Source organism: Schistocerca nitens, chromosome 1, assembly GCF_023898315.1.
Source record: "Schistocerca nitens isolate TAMUIC-IGC-003100 chromosome 1, iqSchNite1.1, whole genome shotgun sequence".
NCBI lineage: Eukaryota > Metazoa > Arthropoda > Insecta > Orthoptera > Acrididae > Schistocerca > Schistocerca nitens.
This window is the reverse complement of record NC_064614.1, coordinates 436,401,007-436,418,546: the sequence shown is the minus strand read 5'-3', so window position 1 is coordinate 436,418,546 and position 17,540 is coordinate 436,401,007. Positions and strand designations below refer to the sequence as shown.

Below are 17,540 nucleotides of genomic sequence, written 5' to 3'. Positions count from 1 at the left end.
TAACCTGGACTTTGATCAGAGCAAGTTTGAATGCAGTAACCACTAACTTGCTTTCCAACAAACATATCATCTTGGAACTATTTTACTAAATATATTTCCAGAAATCTAAAAATTATGCAGACCTTCTCATGCTGTGGTCCTTTACTTCAGCAACACACTGCTTGCTTTAGAGTCATGGAAAAAATTACTTTTGTGGAGAAAATTTGCCTATAGAATTTAGCAGTTCATTAATTACATATGCAATGCAACTGTGATTGCAGTTGTTTGGTTCATAATCTATTTTATAGTTTGATTCTGTGCTTGGATACCAAATTAATTAAATATTTTTAACTCTCTCTTACAAAGAGTTGGACACTCTAAAGTCTCCATGTCACGCTGGTTTGCAAACAGTGGGTGTCAATGCCTCCTAACCTAGAAAGAGTAGCTTCAGTATTTGAAATATTGGAATGTGCTTTACAGATCAAAATCTAAATTCAGTATCAGAGATAGTGGTGAAACAAGACTGCACCAGTCTCTCTGCGAGACAAAGTTGTGCTGCTGCATAACTGCCTAAGCTACTCATCTAATGAAAGTGATGAAGGCAAGGATTGTTGTTGAAATAATGCCATGTGTGCTTCTGTCACTTCAAGTGAATATTTCACAAAGAGTCATGTCTGACTGTTACTGATGGCCTTTTTAATTCATTAAACAAGAAGAGTACGATACAAGCATTTCTACAATCACAAAATTGTTGACACTTTACATGTACTCTATTACCGCATTAAATTTGTCAGCAACTTTCTTTTCTTCTACTTTAGTTTCAGGTGCCTTGTATTCACGATTCAGTTCATCCAAAATTGCCTGTGTTTCAGCATTTACAGTTTTCAGGCGTGCCGATGGGTCATCGTCTGGATCTGGAAACCGATAACAATAAAGCAAGCAATTTTATATAATGCTACGAAATTTAAATTCAGGACATAACAATCAAAATTTTCAGCCCATTTCCATATCAAAAACAGTTGATACAACTAAAATTTGAGATCTTTATCACAGCCTGCTAGTAGTTCTATTAAGAGGACATCATACAAGGGCATGCTGAAAAGTAATGCATCTGAATTTTTTATGAGAAAACTCTTCAAGCTTTCTAAATAAAACAAATTTTATTCACATTCTACATCTTTATTCTTATTGTCTACATATTTGCAGCCCCCTGCCACTAGTGAGCTCCCAATTGTAGTGTGTAACTCGGTAGAGTCTAACATAACTATGTGGAAGTGTGAGAAACAATGTATTATAATCTAGTTTCAAATTCGAAGAGTTAGTCCACACATGGAGCACCTTCTCCTTCAGTATGAAAATGTCACACCACACACAAGCTCTGCAACATTTGCAACAGTCCGATGCTTTTAGTTCACTGTCATCAATGATCCTCCACACAGTCTCGACTTAACACCATCCGAGTTTCATCTGTTTCCAAAACTTAAAGAACATGTTCAAGGACATCACTTTGATAATGATGAATTAGTGCAAGCAGAGATGAAGTGAAGGCTCTGTCAATGTAGACAAGAATTCTACAGTGATGGTATCAATGAACTTGTCTCTCGATATTCGTATCAGGTCTCCAGCCAGAACATAACATCATCTTGACAATATTTCGGCGGTCCACTTGGCCGGCATCTTCAGGTGAATAAGCCGTCACACTAACTGACTGGAACTGAAATCGAAGTGCAACAGCAGCTCCTTTATACACCATACGTAGGTCTACCACACATGCCCAAACATAACTGCCCTCAAGTACAAAGCACGACAGCACACCAGTGGTGAAAACCCACGGAAACAATAAATCAATAATGTCGCAGAATAAGCTGAGTAGCACATTCACCGTGGTGTAGTGGTTATGATACTAGACTGTTGCATGGAAGGTTGTGGGTTCAATACTCACCTGAACCGTAAAATTTTGATTTCTATATTTAGTTCAAGTACATTCTAGAAGTATCCACAAATGTCAAGAATTATTGTAGTGGAATGTTCTATAACTGTATATATACCGTAAGTATTCTGACCGGAGGCAGTTCGCTCCACGCTCTTGTGTGTGCAAGTGCTGAATAAACCTTCGTTAAGTGAAGTCAGTGTTCGTCATTCATCTAATTACACCTTCTTCTATGTGACATTATTCTGGTGGAGGCGCTGTGTATTGGGACTTGTGATAGTGCACATTATCGATGACACAGTGGCTTCCATCAGGCCACGACAAGCGCCGTTTACATGGCGAGAAACCCAAGTTCGAGCCTTATTCAACAGGTCACAATCTATCAGAGACAGAAAATAAGAGGACATTACAATACAGCAACTGTGTGCCACCACATGAGACATCCTTCCGGGTTCTCTGGTGATGATGCCCAACATTCAAACAAGTGGCTGAAGGTATATGAGTGTATAGCCAAATTTAACAAATGGGATGACACCGTGTGTTTGGCTAACACATTTTTCTACTTGGAGGGCACTGCCAAGTAATGGTATGAGATCAACAGGCAGAAGTTCACAAGTTGGGAAGTATTCCAGGCAGAACTTCACAAGTATTTCGGCGACACACAATGACAGAGGTGCAAGGCTGAAGATAAATTAAAGTGCAGGGCACAGCATCCAGGAGAAACTACAGCATCCTACATTCAAGACATCTTGGAGCTGTGTAAAATAGTGGATCCTAGAATGGAGGAGGAAGATAAGGTTGCACATCTCTTGAAGGGTGTTGCTGAGGACATGTATCAAGCCCTACTCCTGAAGGAGGTTTCGACAGCAGACTACTTCAAAAAATGGTGCCAGTGTATCGAGACAATACATCAAAAAAGAATTACACGCAAGAAGTGATTCTTCAGTTTCTCCCGGCGTATTTGTTGCTCGAACAGTCCACGGGTATACTGCCGGTTCATAGTGTCCAACGGGCACAATATTTTGGCAATCAGACATGTCGCCATCGTCAGGTGCGCTGACGAACTGAGTTTGAATGGCTTCCAAATGTCGTATTGACGTCTGTTATGGAGGAAGAAACTGATTTCACAAGTGTTCTGTGTTAGATAGTGAGAGAGGAAGTTCAGAAGGCACTTGGATTGCACGGCGAGCAAAAAACTGAGACGCTTCAAGAGGAAGGGAGGAAGTGGAACAGACATTGAACCCAATCTCTCGTCCTTCATTTCCCTTTAAAACGGTGAAAAAGTTGAGACTCAGGTGAATTTACATTCCTACAATGCTGCATGAGGAACCTGTTTGGGCACCAAGGAAGACTGACATCTGAAGAACCCAGGATAACCAACCAGTACGTTTCCACTACAGACGACCAGGACATGTGTTGCACTATTGTCGAGAAAGGTGGCAGATATTTGATGACAACCGCGCCAGAAGACAGCACACCAATCTTAGCCCACACCAACTCCAGGACAACAAAGATGACCAAGAAGATGTGGGTGCAGGACGACGTAGGTCACGCTCGCCCCAAGGTAGCCACTAGAGAGGACGCTCCACAACACGCCAATCAAAATCTCCATCGCCACTTAGAAGCTCCAGCCGATCACCTAGCTGCCGCAACCTGGAAAACTAAAGAGTGCGACCTGCCTTGGAGGTGAGGCCACCCAAGATAAAAATTCTCCGCTGTTCATCACTACAAAAATGACAGGAAACTACATCGATATTCTTATGGATGGCCGACCAGCCCAAGCTCTTGTGGACTCTGGAACATCATATTCAGTCATTTTGGAGAAAACCGTATTCCTTGACAACAAAACATCTTTGCTGGAGGTGGCTAATGGGAAATATGCAAAACTTACAGGAGGATGTGTCATTCATGTGGGTACAAGTGGCCATACACAGCCCTTAGAATTTATCGTCTTACAAGAGTGTAGTCATGACATCATTCTTGAAAGGGAATTTTTGAAAGCTTCTCCGGCAATTATAGATTCTGGTCACTCAAAGATTATGCTAGATGAGATGAGATACTGTGGACAGGAAGATACGCATCCGAGTGTGTGGAGACAATGTGTGCTGGATCAAGTGATCATTCCTGCAGTCAGCACTAGAAAGGTAACTGTCATGTGTCATGCCATGCATCAACCCATGGATGTTGTAGTGGAATGTAAGAGAAGCATAACACTGAAGAATAACTTCGTCATCCCAGCCTCAGTCGTCTCGTTTAAGAACGGATTCGGTGAATTGTGGGAAGTTAACTGTCACCGTGAACCGCAGATCCTTTCAAGACGCATGTGTGTAGCAAATGCTGAGCCATTAATTGCAGAACAGCTGAGTGTCATAGAAACCTCCCATGTCGAGTCCGTGGGCGAAATTAGTGCTACCACTACGAGACAAAATCTTCTAGCTAGAATATCTCCAGATCTCATGAAGGAACAACAGAAGAAGCTACTTGCCATTCTTCAAGAGTTCTCTAAATGCTTCAATCCACAGGTGAAGAGCAAATTAGACAAATTGACAGTGAAGCACTGGATTAGCACTGGAGACTATCAACCAAAATGCCAGAGAGCATACAGTGCGTCAGCAATGGAACGTCGAATAATTCGCGTCGAGGTAGAGAAAATGACGAAGAATGACATCATTCAGCCTTCGCAGAGCCCATGGTCGTCGTCAGCAGTTCTCATCAGGAAGAAGGATGGCAGTTGGCGCTTTTGTGTTGATTATAGGCAGCTTAATAACATAACTAAAAAGGACGTTTACCCTCTACAATGAACTGACGACACAATAGATTGTCTGAAGGGGGCTACGTTTTTCTCAACCATGGACATGTACTCGGGACACTGGCAAATCGAAGTTGATGAGGCTGATCATGAGAAAACTGCATTCATCATCCCTGAGGGCCTGTGCGAGTTTAAGGTAATGGCGTTTGGTTTGTGTAATGCACCAGCAACTTTTGAATGGATGCTGGATAATCTTCTATGTCACCTGAAGTGGACGATGTGTCTGTCATTTAATGACATTATAGTCTTCTCAGAGACATCTGATGAACATATAAAAGGACTGAGGGCCGTCAGTCCCTACCTTTTGCAGGAGGCATATCTTCAAAAACAGGAAGAATTTTAATGAGATTTAATATTAAAAGTGTATTCCGTCCACCAGCTATGTCTAGAGTACTGCTGGACTTGATGAAGGATGATTTGGATTTGAGGACGTCCAGTGTCTACAAAATTCTCTGTGACTGCTGGGAACTCTACAGTGGACAAAAGATCTGTATGGTCCAGGATCAACACGTGAAGCACCATCACCACATGTGTTTATTTCAACCAGAAAAATCTTTGGTTGTGGAACATTGCCTTACTGAAGGACATAAAATGCTGTGCGATGAGACACAAATGGTTGCCCCTGTGTCACGTTACTGGGATTGTGTAGTGAAACACGCTAATGAAATCCAGCTATCTGACAATATGAGAAACAGAGATTAGGGGTATCCTCTAAGTAGGAGTTGGAACCCTGTTTTGTTTGACATTTAAAAAAACAGGGTTTGTTTTAGTTGTCAAAAGATGTCAACAGTGTTGGATACAGATTTTATCATTTCTGTAAGTTTTCACCACTGATGCACTGCCGTGCATTGTGTTAGAGGACAGTTACGTTCACGCACGTGTGGTGGATGGTGTGTAAAGGAGCCAGCACTGTGGTTCGATGTCAGTTCTGGCAAGTTAATGTGACTGCTTACTCACCTGAAGATGGTCGCCAGGTGGACTGCTGAAATTTTTGCTCAAGATGACATTATGTTCTGGCTGGAGAACCAGTATGAATATCATCAGTATATCAACTGTTTGTCACCAGGGTGACTATGTTGAGAAATAAACATGCATACATAAAGAATACTGATGTAGAATGTTAACTGTGGTTGTGTTCTTTAAAAAGCTTTTAAGAGTTTTCAGACGAAAAATTCAGAGGCACTACTTTCTGGCACATGCTCGTACAAGATTAAAGTGTCTCCAAATCATTATCAAATACACTGGATAACAGGACTGTCAAAGAGCCATTAGTTTAATTTTTAGCATTATAGAAAAATGACATAGGAACTTATTAAGACACCAGTCCAGTATTTGCCTGAAATGCTTTGAAAACATATATACACATGTTGTAGATGAAGGAACATCAGATTTCATATGGCTATGCAAGCAAACAAATATTTTGTAGCTACAAACCATGGTGGAACATGTGTGGATATTTTAGTTGGTAATAATGACAGGCATGTTATGTTACTGAACCCATGAATAGTGCAGGTTATTAAAAATAGTAATGCCTGTACACAAAGTTTTCTGTGTACTGCAATTCATAAAATGGTTATGGTTCAGTACAGATTTGGGTGTCACTTTGAAAATATTCAAGTCTTCATCTGACAACAACATTAGGGCATGGTATAAACAGTTTTAGATCACAGAATTGTGTTATTTCTGTTATGTAGCTGATCTCCACAAGAACTTAGTGCTGCCATCACAAAGCCTAATTTTATGAAAGTGCTACTGTACTCATTTAAATAGTGTTTTATAATTTAATTTAGAATGTTCATAATTTTAATGATTGTCATTTTATAAGTACGACATCAGGAGGAGGTGGGAAAAAGGCAACATAACCCACACTAGCTCCAACTCTCGATTAGCACTTGCATCTTTGTAATTTTTTTACACTGAGTTGACACTTCATGACATTCTTAACTATAAGTTTAATGATACGTTCACTGAATGTTGTTTTACAAGTTCTAAGTTTTAGTGAGTGAACTTTCTACAAATTAACTTTTTAATTTTTCACCTTTTATAGCCTGATAATATAAAACAAAATCCCCGCCTTTTATGTTCATTTAACCTTTATTACAGATCTGAGGAAGGCAGTAGTTGAAACAGTGCTATAAATAAAGAAAAATATTAAGCGATATAGACAGCTTTATTGACAAAATACCTGCAATGATCACAGATTTGTTCAGGAAATTTATTTACTTTATTAATATGATCTTGCCAGTGTGTATGTTGTATCTGTGTACATTTTGCAAAATAAAGAGTGCTGGATGTGTAAGATGACAGTTTTGTTACAATACGAGCACAGAATAATCACATACATCAGTTTGTAAAATCACAATAACTTCTGACTTTAATCTTAAACAATCAGTATCAGACTAGCTGAGAACTTCAATCATCATTAATAACAGTGTCTTAAGTACTAAGGGAATAAAAGTACACACATTCATTCAATCTGCAGTTGTTGTAGGGCTTTCAGCTGTTACTGCATGTTATAGGTCTGAAACTTGCAGGGACATGTAAGGTTGATTAAGGATTCCTGGCTCATGTTATTTTTCTCACACACTAAAAAAAGTCGACACCCATAATGTTTACACCTAAGAGATTGAGAGAATGCATACAACATAAAAAGAAATCCTTGAAAGTTAATGTCTTCAGTAACTTTTTGAATAAAAAATGTTCTACCAAGAAAGTGATTGTTGTGTGTGTGAAATCTTATGGGGCTTAACTGCTAAGATCATCAGTCCCTAAGCTTACACACTACTTAACCTAAATTATCCTAAGGACAAACACACACACCGATGCCCGAGGGAGAACTCAAACCTCCATTGGGACCAGCCGCACAGTCCACAACTGCAGCGCCTTAGACTGCTTGGCTAATCCTGCACGGAGAAAGTGATTGTTAAAGGGCATGTCTACCATTAGATGCTTCAGTATTCCTCAGATATTGGATGCATTAAAATTAACCCCTCTACTATGGGGTAGATTAAAGAATATGATATGGCAGAAGATGATGCTTCCCCTTGACAATATTAAGTTTCTTCTTCCACTTGGATAGTCACCATAATTCAAACACAATACCTATACGGTGCTGGGCCCTTGAAATCTCATTACTCAGTTCCTCCTTACGGGTTACATAAAAGGTATGGTTTATTTATCAGACAAACATTTGCTTCCTGAAGAGGGGCAGCCATTTCAGTAGCTGCAGAAGCAACAGTCTGGATGACTGATTGAAATGGCCTTGTAACATCGACCAAAGCAGCATCACTGTGCTGGTGCTGCAAATGACTGAAAGCAAGGTGAAACTACAGTCACAATTTTCCCGAGGGCATGCAGCTTTACAGTGTGGTTATATGATGATAAATGATGATGGTGTCCTCTTGGGTAAAATATTCCGGAGGTAAAATAGTCCCCCATTCAGTTCCCTGGGTGGGGACTACTCAGGAGAACGTCGTTATCAAGAGAAACAATATTGGTGTTCTACGGATTGGAACGTGGAAAGTCAGATCCCTTAATTGAGAGGTGGTTAGAAAATTTAAAAATGGAAATGGACAGGTTACAGTTAAATGTAGTGGGAATTAGTAAAATTCGGTGGCAGGGCAACCAAGACTTCTGATCAGGTAAAAACAGGGTTATAAATAGAAAATCAAAAGGGGCAATGCAGGAGTAGTTTTAATAATGAATAAAAAAAAAATAGGAATACAGATATGCTACTACGAACAGCATAGTGAACATATTATTGTAGTCAAGATAGATACGAAGCCCATGCCTACCACAGTAGTACAAGTTCATATGCCACCTTGCTCTGCAGATGATGAAGAGACTGAATAAATGTATGATGTAAAAGAAATTATTTAGATAGTTAAAGGAGACAAAAATTTAATAGACAGGAATATGATAGTAGGAAAAGGAAGAGAAAGAAAAGTAGTTAAGTGAATATCGACTGGAAGTAAGGAATGAAAGAAGAAGCTGCCTGGTAAAATTTTGCACAGAGCATAACTTAATCATAGCTAAAACTTGGTTCAAGAATCATAAAAGAAGGTCATATACGTTGAAGAGGCCTGGAGATGCTATAAGGTTACAGATAGATTATATAATGTTAAGACAGTGATTTTGAAACCATGCTTTAAATTGTTAGACATTTCCAGGGGCAAATGTGGACTCTGAACACAATTTATTGCTTATGAACTGCAGATTAAAGCTGAATAAACTAGAAAAAGGTGGAAATTTAAGGAGATGGGACCTAGATAAACTGAAAGAACTAGAGGTTGTAGAGAGTTTTAGAGAGAGCATTCGGGAACGGTAGACAAGAACACAGAAAAGAAATACAATAGAAGAAGAATGGGTAGCTTTGAGAGATGAAATAGTGAACGCAGCAGAGGATCAGGTAGGTGAAAAGACAAGAACTAGTAGAAATCCTTGGATAACACAAGATATTTAATTTAACTGATGAAAGGAGAAAATATAAAAATGCAGTAACTGAAGCAGGCGAAAAGGAATACAAACGCCTCACAAATGAGATGGACAGGAAGTGCAAAATGGCTAGGTGGGATGCCTAGAGAGAAATGTAAGGATGTAGTAGCATATTCACTAGGGATAAGATAGATGTTGCCTACAAGAAAATTAAAGGCACCTTTGGAGAAAAGAGAACCACCTGTATGAATATCAAGAGCTCAGATGGAAAAACAGCCCTACCAAACAAGGGAAAGATGAAAGGTGGAAGGAGTATATAGAGTGTCCATACAAGGGATGTACTTGAGGCCAATATTAAGGAAATGGAAGCGGACGTAGATGAAGATGAGATGGGAGATATGACACTGCATGAACAATTTGACAGAGCACAAAAAGACCCAAGTCGAAAGAATGCCCCGTGAGTAGACAACATTCCGTTAGAACTACTGATAGCCTTGGGAGAGCCAGCCATAACAAAGCTCTTCAATCTGGTAAGTAAGATGTATGAGATAGGCGAAACACCCTCATATGTCAAGAATATAATAATTCCAATTACAAAGAAAGCAGATACTCACAGGTGTGAAAATTACCGAACTGTCAGTTTAGTAAGTCACGGCTGCAAAATACTAACACGAATCCTTTATAGACTAATGGAAAAAATGAGAGAAGCCAACCTCAGCACTGGGAACTTACCTTAGAAGATATGTTAAGGTAAGTCAAACATATGTTTATAGCATTTTTAGCCTTATAGAAAGCTTTTGACTATGTTGACTGGAATACTCTCTTTCAAATTCTGAAGGTGGCATGTATAAACTACAGTGAAAGACTATTTCAAATTTGCACAAAAACCAGATTGCAGTTACAAGAGTTGAGGGGCACGAAAGGGAAGCAGTGATTAAGAAGGTAGCCTATCCCCAATGTTATTCAGTCTGTATATTGAGCAAGCAGTAAGGAAACAAAAGAAAAATTTGGAATAGGAATTAAAATCGAGGGAGAAGAAATAAAAACTTCGAGGTTTGCCCACGACACTGTAATTCTGTCAGAGACAGCAACGGACTTGGATGAGCAGTTGAACGGAATGGACAGTGTCTTGAAAGGAGGATATAAGATGAACATCAACAAAAGCAAAACGAGGATAATGGAATGTAGTTGAATTAAATCAGGTGATGCTGAGGGAATTAGATTAGGAAATGGGACACATATATGAGTTTTGCTGTTTGGGAAGCAAAATAACTGATGATGGACAAAGTAGAGACAACATAAGATTTAGACTGGCTATGGCAAGGAAAGCGTTTCCAAAGAGAAATTTGTTAACATCAAGTTTAGATTTAAGTGTCAGGAAGACTTTTCTGAAAGTATTTGTCTGGAGTGTAGCCACATATGGAAGTGAAACATGGACAATAAACAATGTAGACATAAAGAGACCAGAGGCTTTTGAAATGTGGTGCTACAGAAGAATGCTGAAGATCAGATGAATACACCACGTAACTAATGAGGTGGTCCTGAAGAGAATTGGGAAGAACAGGAATTTGTGGCACAACTTGGCTAGACGAAGGGATCGGTTGGTAAGACATGCTCTGAGGCGTTGAGGGATCACCAATTTAGTATTGGAGGGAAGTGCGGAGGTTAAAAACTGCAGAGGGAGACCAAGACATGGCTACTCTAAGCAGATTTAGAAGGATGTAAGTTGCAGTAGTCACTTAGAGATGAAGAGGCTGGAACGGTATAGAGTAGCAAGGAGAGCTCCATCAAACCAGTCTTTGGATACCACATGTATCAGTAATACCAAGGAATCTCCTTGGTCCAAAATCTGGATTTTTGTAGCTGTTGTAGCTATTAAACCTAAAATTCTTAGCATATTTGGCATGAACTCAGTTACTGGTCAGTGTGTCACAAAATTGGTAGGTGTGCTATAAAACATTCGCATGTGTAACACTAGCAGCACAGGCAGCATCCTATGTGAGCAAACTGTTCTGAACACAGTGCAACGACTTTGTGAAGACAGCAAACTGTCACCAAAATTTGAACTGTCCTACATAAGTACACATGCATGGGATATCAAGCAATGCCTGATGTGGCAAAGCTGATGCGATCAGTTGGCGCGATATTTTCACGTGAAGTGGACGCTGTTTGCGTTTCAGCTTACAGCGTCTGAAATTTTGGTCAGTACTGTTTTGTGGGACCCAAAAAAAAAAACCACCACTATAATAACCATTTCATATTGTACCATGAATGGGAGGAAGTCGATGGGTTTATGGAAATTTCTAAATTTATATGTCCAACAACCGAAAGAACATTCTACCAACCACAAGAACATTCTATCACCATTCTTGCCAAAGATAACCAATAGCTGTATCTATCTTTAACGTCACCTACAGTGTTTGTCCGTTTGGATCTTGGTACATATCATTCTTTAAATATATTTAGTCTTTCTGTTTCTACTGCATGTTGAAAGGAACAGTAATCAAAAACTCCTGAGTCTTTCGGTTGCATTCACCATAACAAACCAATAACTTGCATCAGTGACAGTTAATAATCCTATCAAAAAGAAGGATGTGTGGCAATAATATATTGATCCAGATTTACTGTTTGTTTAATGTGAGTGTGTTTCCCCTCAAATACTTCCCAAGACAGAGAATTGCCATCTGATCCAAAAAGTTTGCGCTATTATTTTAAAGTCATCTTCTATTGGCTTGGGCTTGTGCTTCATTATCGATATTGTCCATCTAGCTTTACAAACTTCTATAATAGTGGAAATAACATTTTTGAAATTCTGGAAGGAAAAGCGAGTTAGCAGAACTGTATTAGTTGAATTCAATTGCAGAACAGGTTTTATAGCGTCCAAAATATAATACACATTGCAGGTATTCCTCGAAAAGCAAAGGCTGAATTTCAATTCTTCATACAAATCATGAAATCCGCCATGTATATGCCTTTCCAAATGCAGATTTTTAGTTTCACTCCTTTGTAGTACACAATGTTTCTTGAGTACTTGATACTTAAGACATTAGTTTTCCATTAAAATGTCTTTTCTCTGTCCAAAATAAATGTACTGTGCAGATTGGGTGGGAATGCTGACAGTGGAATATTGCATCTATTTCCACAAACAGCTCACGACTGATTGTCAGGTGCAGTGAAGTTGCACACTGCATGCTCAGGCAGTGCACTTTGCACTAGTGCACTCAGGTAAAATACTTTAACTTCCATTTACGCCATACCACAGTGAGATAAAGTTTTCATCTCTGTTTTAAAAACAATTCTGATATGTTAGCTACCTTTAGCACACACCAATACCTCATCTAAAATGAAACAAATGTAAAGTAGCTAGTGACCATATGTTTAATTGTAAACTCTTCAAATTTTATGTGATACATTGTTTAGAAATTAACTGTCACAGTAAGTATAACCAATATCGAAAATAACACACTTCATCATCAAGGTGTGATGTGAAACTACACTCCTGGAAATTGAAATAAGAACACCGTGAATTCATTGTCCCAGGAAGGGGAAACTTTATTGACACATTCCTGGGGTCAGATACATCACATGATCACACTGACAGAACCACAGGCACATAGACACAGGCAACAGAGCATGCACAATGTCGGCACTAGTACAGTGTATATCCACCTTTCGCAGCAATGCAGGCTGCTATTCTCCCATGGAGATGATCGTAGAGATGCTGGATGTAGTCCTGTGGAACGGCTTGCCATGCCATTTCCACCTGGCGCCTCAGTTGGACCAGCGTTCGTGCTGGACGTGCAGACCGCGTGAGACGACGCTTCATCCAGTCCCAAACATGCTTAATGGGGGACAGATCCGGAGATCTTGCTGGCCAGGGTAGTTGACTTACACCTTCTAGAGCACGTTGGGTGGCACGGGATACATGCGGACGTGCATTGTCCTGTTGGAACAGCAAGTTCCCTTGCCGGTCTAGGAATGGTAGAACGATGGGTTCGATGACAGTTTGGATGTACCGTGCACTATTCAGTGTCCCCTCGACGATCACCAGTGGTGTACGGCCAGTGTAGGAGATCGCTCCCCACAACATGATGCCGGGTGTTGGCCCTGTGTGCCTCGGTCGTATGCAGTCCTGATTGTGGCGCTCACCTGCACGGCGCCAAACACGCATACGACCATCATTGGCACCAAGGCAGAAGCGACTCTCATCTCTGAAGACGACACGTCTCCATTCGTCCCTCCATTCACGCCTGTCGCGACACCACTGGAGGCGGGCTGCACGATGTTGGGGCGTGAGCGGAAGACGGCCTAACGGTGTGCGGGACCGTAGCCCAGCTTCATGGAGACGGTTGCGAATGGTCCTCGCCGATACCCCAGGAGCAACAATGTCCCTAATTTGCTGGGAAGTGGCGGTGCGGTCCCCTACGGCACTGCGTAGGATCCTACGGTCTTGGCGTGCATCCGTGTGTCGCTGCGGTCCGGTCCCAGGTCGACGGGCACGTGCACCTTCCGCCGACCACTGGCGACAACATCGATGTACTGTGGAGACCTCACGCCCCACGTGTTGAGCAATTCGGCGGTACGTCCACCCGGCCTCCCGCATGCCCACTATACGCCCTCGCTCAAAGTCCGTCAACTGCACATACGGTTCACGTCCACGCTGTCGCGGCATGCTACCAGTGTTAAAGACTGCGATGGAGCTCCGTATGCCACGGCAAACTGGTTGACACTGACGGCGGCGGTGCACAAATGCTGCGCAGCTAGCGCCATTCGACAGCCAACACCGTGGTTCCTGGTGTGTCCGCTGTGCCGTGCGTGTGATCATTGCTTGTACAGCCCTCTCACAGTGTCCGGAGCAAGTATGGTGGGTCTGACACACCGGTGTCAATGTGTTCTTTTTTCCATTTCCAGGAGTGTATAACAAACAGAAATCAATTTTGTGAGCCAATTACTTTGCTTAGAATTGAATAAGAAGCTATGTATAGTGAAGAAAAAGCACAAAACTGAAAGAAATGGTTTTAATTTTTTAAAAGAAAAGATTATCTAAGCAATAAAAATAAAAAAGGCCCTTGCTTCAGGAGCTGATGTAGCTATTTTTCATTAACATAAAGTACTTTTTACAGCAAGAAAATGGGAAAACTAATTTTTCTCATATATCGGTAACAGCCACAGAGCGAATGGTCTGCGCACGTAGGACAGAGGCACACCATACCACTTCGCATAGGATTGTTTGCCTATTCGTGCATTCCTGCACTGGACTGCATTCACTTCGGACTGTTGACACAGGACAAGGGATACATATAGTGTCATATAAAACATCATGTTAAATCCCACTGACTTGTTGTTTTAATTGATTGAGTATGTTATACAACAAATCATCATATAAAACCCCCGACATTACCTTGCAAATCAAAATTTGAAACCTAAACAATGAAGGTTCATTCTGTGTGATGAGAGCAGGGAAGGTGATTTAAGTCTGGAATTTGGGAGTCTGAAAACAATGATGAAGAACACATGGTTTTACTTTACTGATGCTTTCGGCAGAAAGCTGTCATAGAAAGAAAGGCAGAGCAAGTTACATCTACAAACATTTGGAAGGACTGGGAATCTCCACTGAATAATAAAAAACAACTATTGAGCAAGAATCACTTTAGGTGAACAACACAGTGATTCATTCAACAAAATCTTGGCTGATGTCTGCCCAATTCTTGGCCCAATCAGCTAAAGCTCTATTGACATTACTGTACATTCTCACTTTCCTTCCTTCCATTAAGGGGAAAACCTACTGTGTTCTCATGTGTGCCTCTGATACTAACAGCTTGCCTTCTCATTTAATTTCAACAGCATTGAATTTTCATAATCATATCACCCAATCTACCTACAATTATTTTCTTGTCCTTTCTCCTTATTTATCCACTGGTGGGCGAATATTAACTTACTGCACTTCCAGCTGAATTTTCTTAACAGTAACCAATTGATTTTAGCAGTATTTTCAAATTCATTTCAGTGTTATTTAATGATATATTCCCTCATACTGTGTTTTCGTTTGTATTCTTTTTAATATCAAAACACTCTCACAAATTAATAAGTTCCTGTCACCATTTACAGTTGAACTTGGGCTTAATTTGTAGGCTAGTATCTGGTTCCTAGATTTCGGTCTCAAGAGGCTTTTTTGCTAATTTCCTCTGCTGTCTAGAATTTTAGTTTAGTAATAGAGGCATTGTTTCCTCTATTTATTTTTCTTTTCTATCTTACTTTTTTGTGCAGAGGCAGTATCAGAGATAGCATACATTTAAATTATTTAATGCAATTATTTATATTGCCTTTTGTACTTTAATGCTGCTGATCACTTCTGATTCTTCTGTCTTCTGTGGTAGTCAGTCATCTCATGGGTGAAAATGTGTGATGTGTCTTTTTTTTCCCCTCCTCCACACAAATTACATGTATGTGGAACACCTGACAAAAAAGTTAAATGGGCACTACACAAATACGACACTCTACATACTCTGGGCAATATCAAGGTGACAAAAAATAGAAAAAAGATTCATGCAGAAGGTATTAAGAACAGGTATCAGAAATACAACTTAAATGAAGACTGATCATCTAGAAAGCTATTCACCACATACAAGAAAGATCAGCTTTTACTGAGGTACATGAAAATAATTATCCAAGATATGCGCTGACACAGGGAAAGTATGATACAGTGACAAGTGATTTTTTTGGGAGAATCAAATCAACACAATGTGACTGGCAGCCAATTCCTTTTGTTACTGCCACATCAAAGAACAAAGGCAATTCTTAAATAATATCATGAACAACCTGCAAGTAGCTGACAAGAAGCATCACTGGAATACATGCACAAGCGTAATGTCATTTTCTGGAAAGTTCTTAATAACAAAAATTGCTTACCCAATTGTAGAATTGTTAGGATATGTTTCTATAAAAATAAAGACCATCAAAAGTTGAAACTACAGAGAGAATGACAATGTAAAGAGCACAAGCACAGGGAAACAAATTTGCACATACACAATAGGTAAAACACACATAACAGATACACCTCAAACATACTTAAGACCATCAACTGTAGCACCTGACAAACATAATGACGTTAGCTTTATACACATTACGCAGAAAGATGCCATGGTGAACACAGCTGAAAAACTGCAAATATGTCACTTAATGTGGAAAGCAATTTTCACATGCTCATTTTATAATCCTAACAAGATATCACCCACACCTAGGAGAATCTTGAGGTGCTTCATTAAAATTTTCAAATGACAGGAAATAAATGTTGTCATGCTGCATATCTTCAACAGCATAACTGAATACAATTTTGATGCTTTCCTATCTTCTTTCTCCTTACCACGAATTTCTCAACACGAAGATCAGTAATCAAAGCCAGCTTTGAAGGTCCATGGAGAACAGTTCATGTAATATGCTTAGATTCTGATTCTGTGATGCTTCATGCAACACAGACAAGCCTGCAAGAAATGATTGCTGCATTAGCCACCAAAGTCTAGAGTGGCTTAATTACAAGTACTGAAACTTTAACTGGAACTAACTTCTCCAAACACAACATACAGGAACAGAACTATAGTGGGGATATAGGCTGATGGTGCCTGTAAAATGCCAGCATCACTGACAAACCAAATGTAAACAGTTGTCTTCCTGCAATGCCATCATGATGATTATGCACTAACCATCAGTTTGTGTTTACTTCTACAGATTTTTTTAACATATCTCCTTCATTTGGGTATCTTAATATTGTACGAATCAACACTTAAGTGGCTCTCCTTCCATTTCACTTGCAACTCTCAAATAGTTCTAATTCTAGTTAGATGTACCTGACTTACATGGCACAACATAAACTTCACACGTCTATGCAAACATAAATTGTAGAAACTAACATTCATATTGTGCAGCTTGGACAATGTAGAAACATTATTCACTAGTATAAAAATACATCAGCAATGAACTAGGGTTGCCACAAGTTTCTCCAAGTGAAATTCCATGATTTCCAGACAAGTTCTAGTATTTTTCACAGATAAATTTTAAGTTCTCAAATGTAAGTAAAGACATAAGTTCAAAAAAAATGCAAAGACTTTTGTATTTCTCCCCCGAGTGAACAAAAATCTTATGTACTAATATGAACATATTTTGTAATGAACTCTCTTTAGATGGAGAAAGCAAGCCAAATGGTATGAGTGTTTCATTAAGGCCACTGTTGTTATTTTATTTCAATAAAACAAAACACATTTGGTGACAAAAATACGCATTTCCTTGGAGTCGGAAGACAGATTTAAGATACCTTCACTGATTTCAGAAATAACCTCAGAAAAATGTATGTGTCTTGAAAGAAGTGTGTAAGGCAAGGAAGAGTTGTGTAAA

The 17,540-nt window shown here is 39.8% G+C and overlaps 1 protein-coding gene across 1 annotated transcript in view; it reads right to left on the bottom strand.

Annotated features, from left to right (window-relative positions):
* Nucleotides 1-17,540, bottom strand: part of LOC126251352 (RING-type E3 ubiquitin-protein ligase PPIL2) — a 72,334-nt gene that overhangs the window by 51,917 nt on the left and 2,877 nt on the right. Inside the window, exon 5 of the mRNA XM_049951727.1 lies at nucleotides 757-893. Within this exon, the coding sequence (XP_049807684.1) occupies nucleotides 757-893 (137 nt within the window). The remainder of the gene's footprint in view (nucleotides 1-756; nucleotides 894-17,540) is intronic.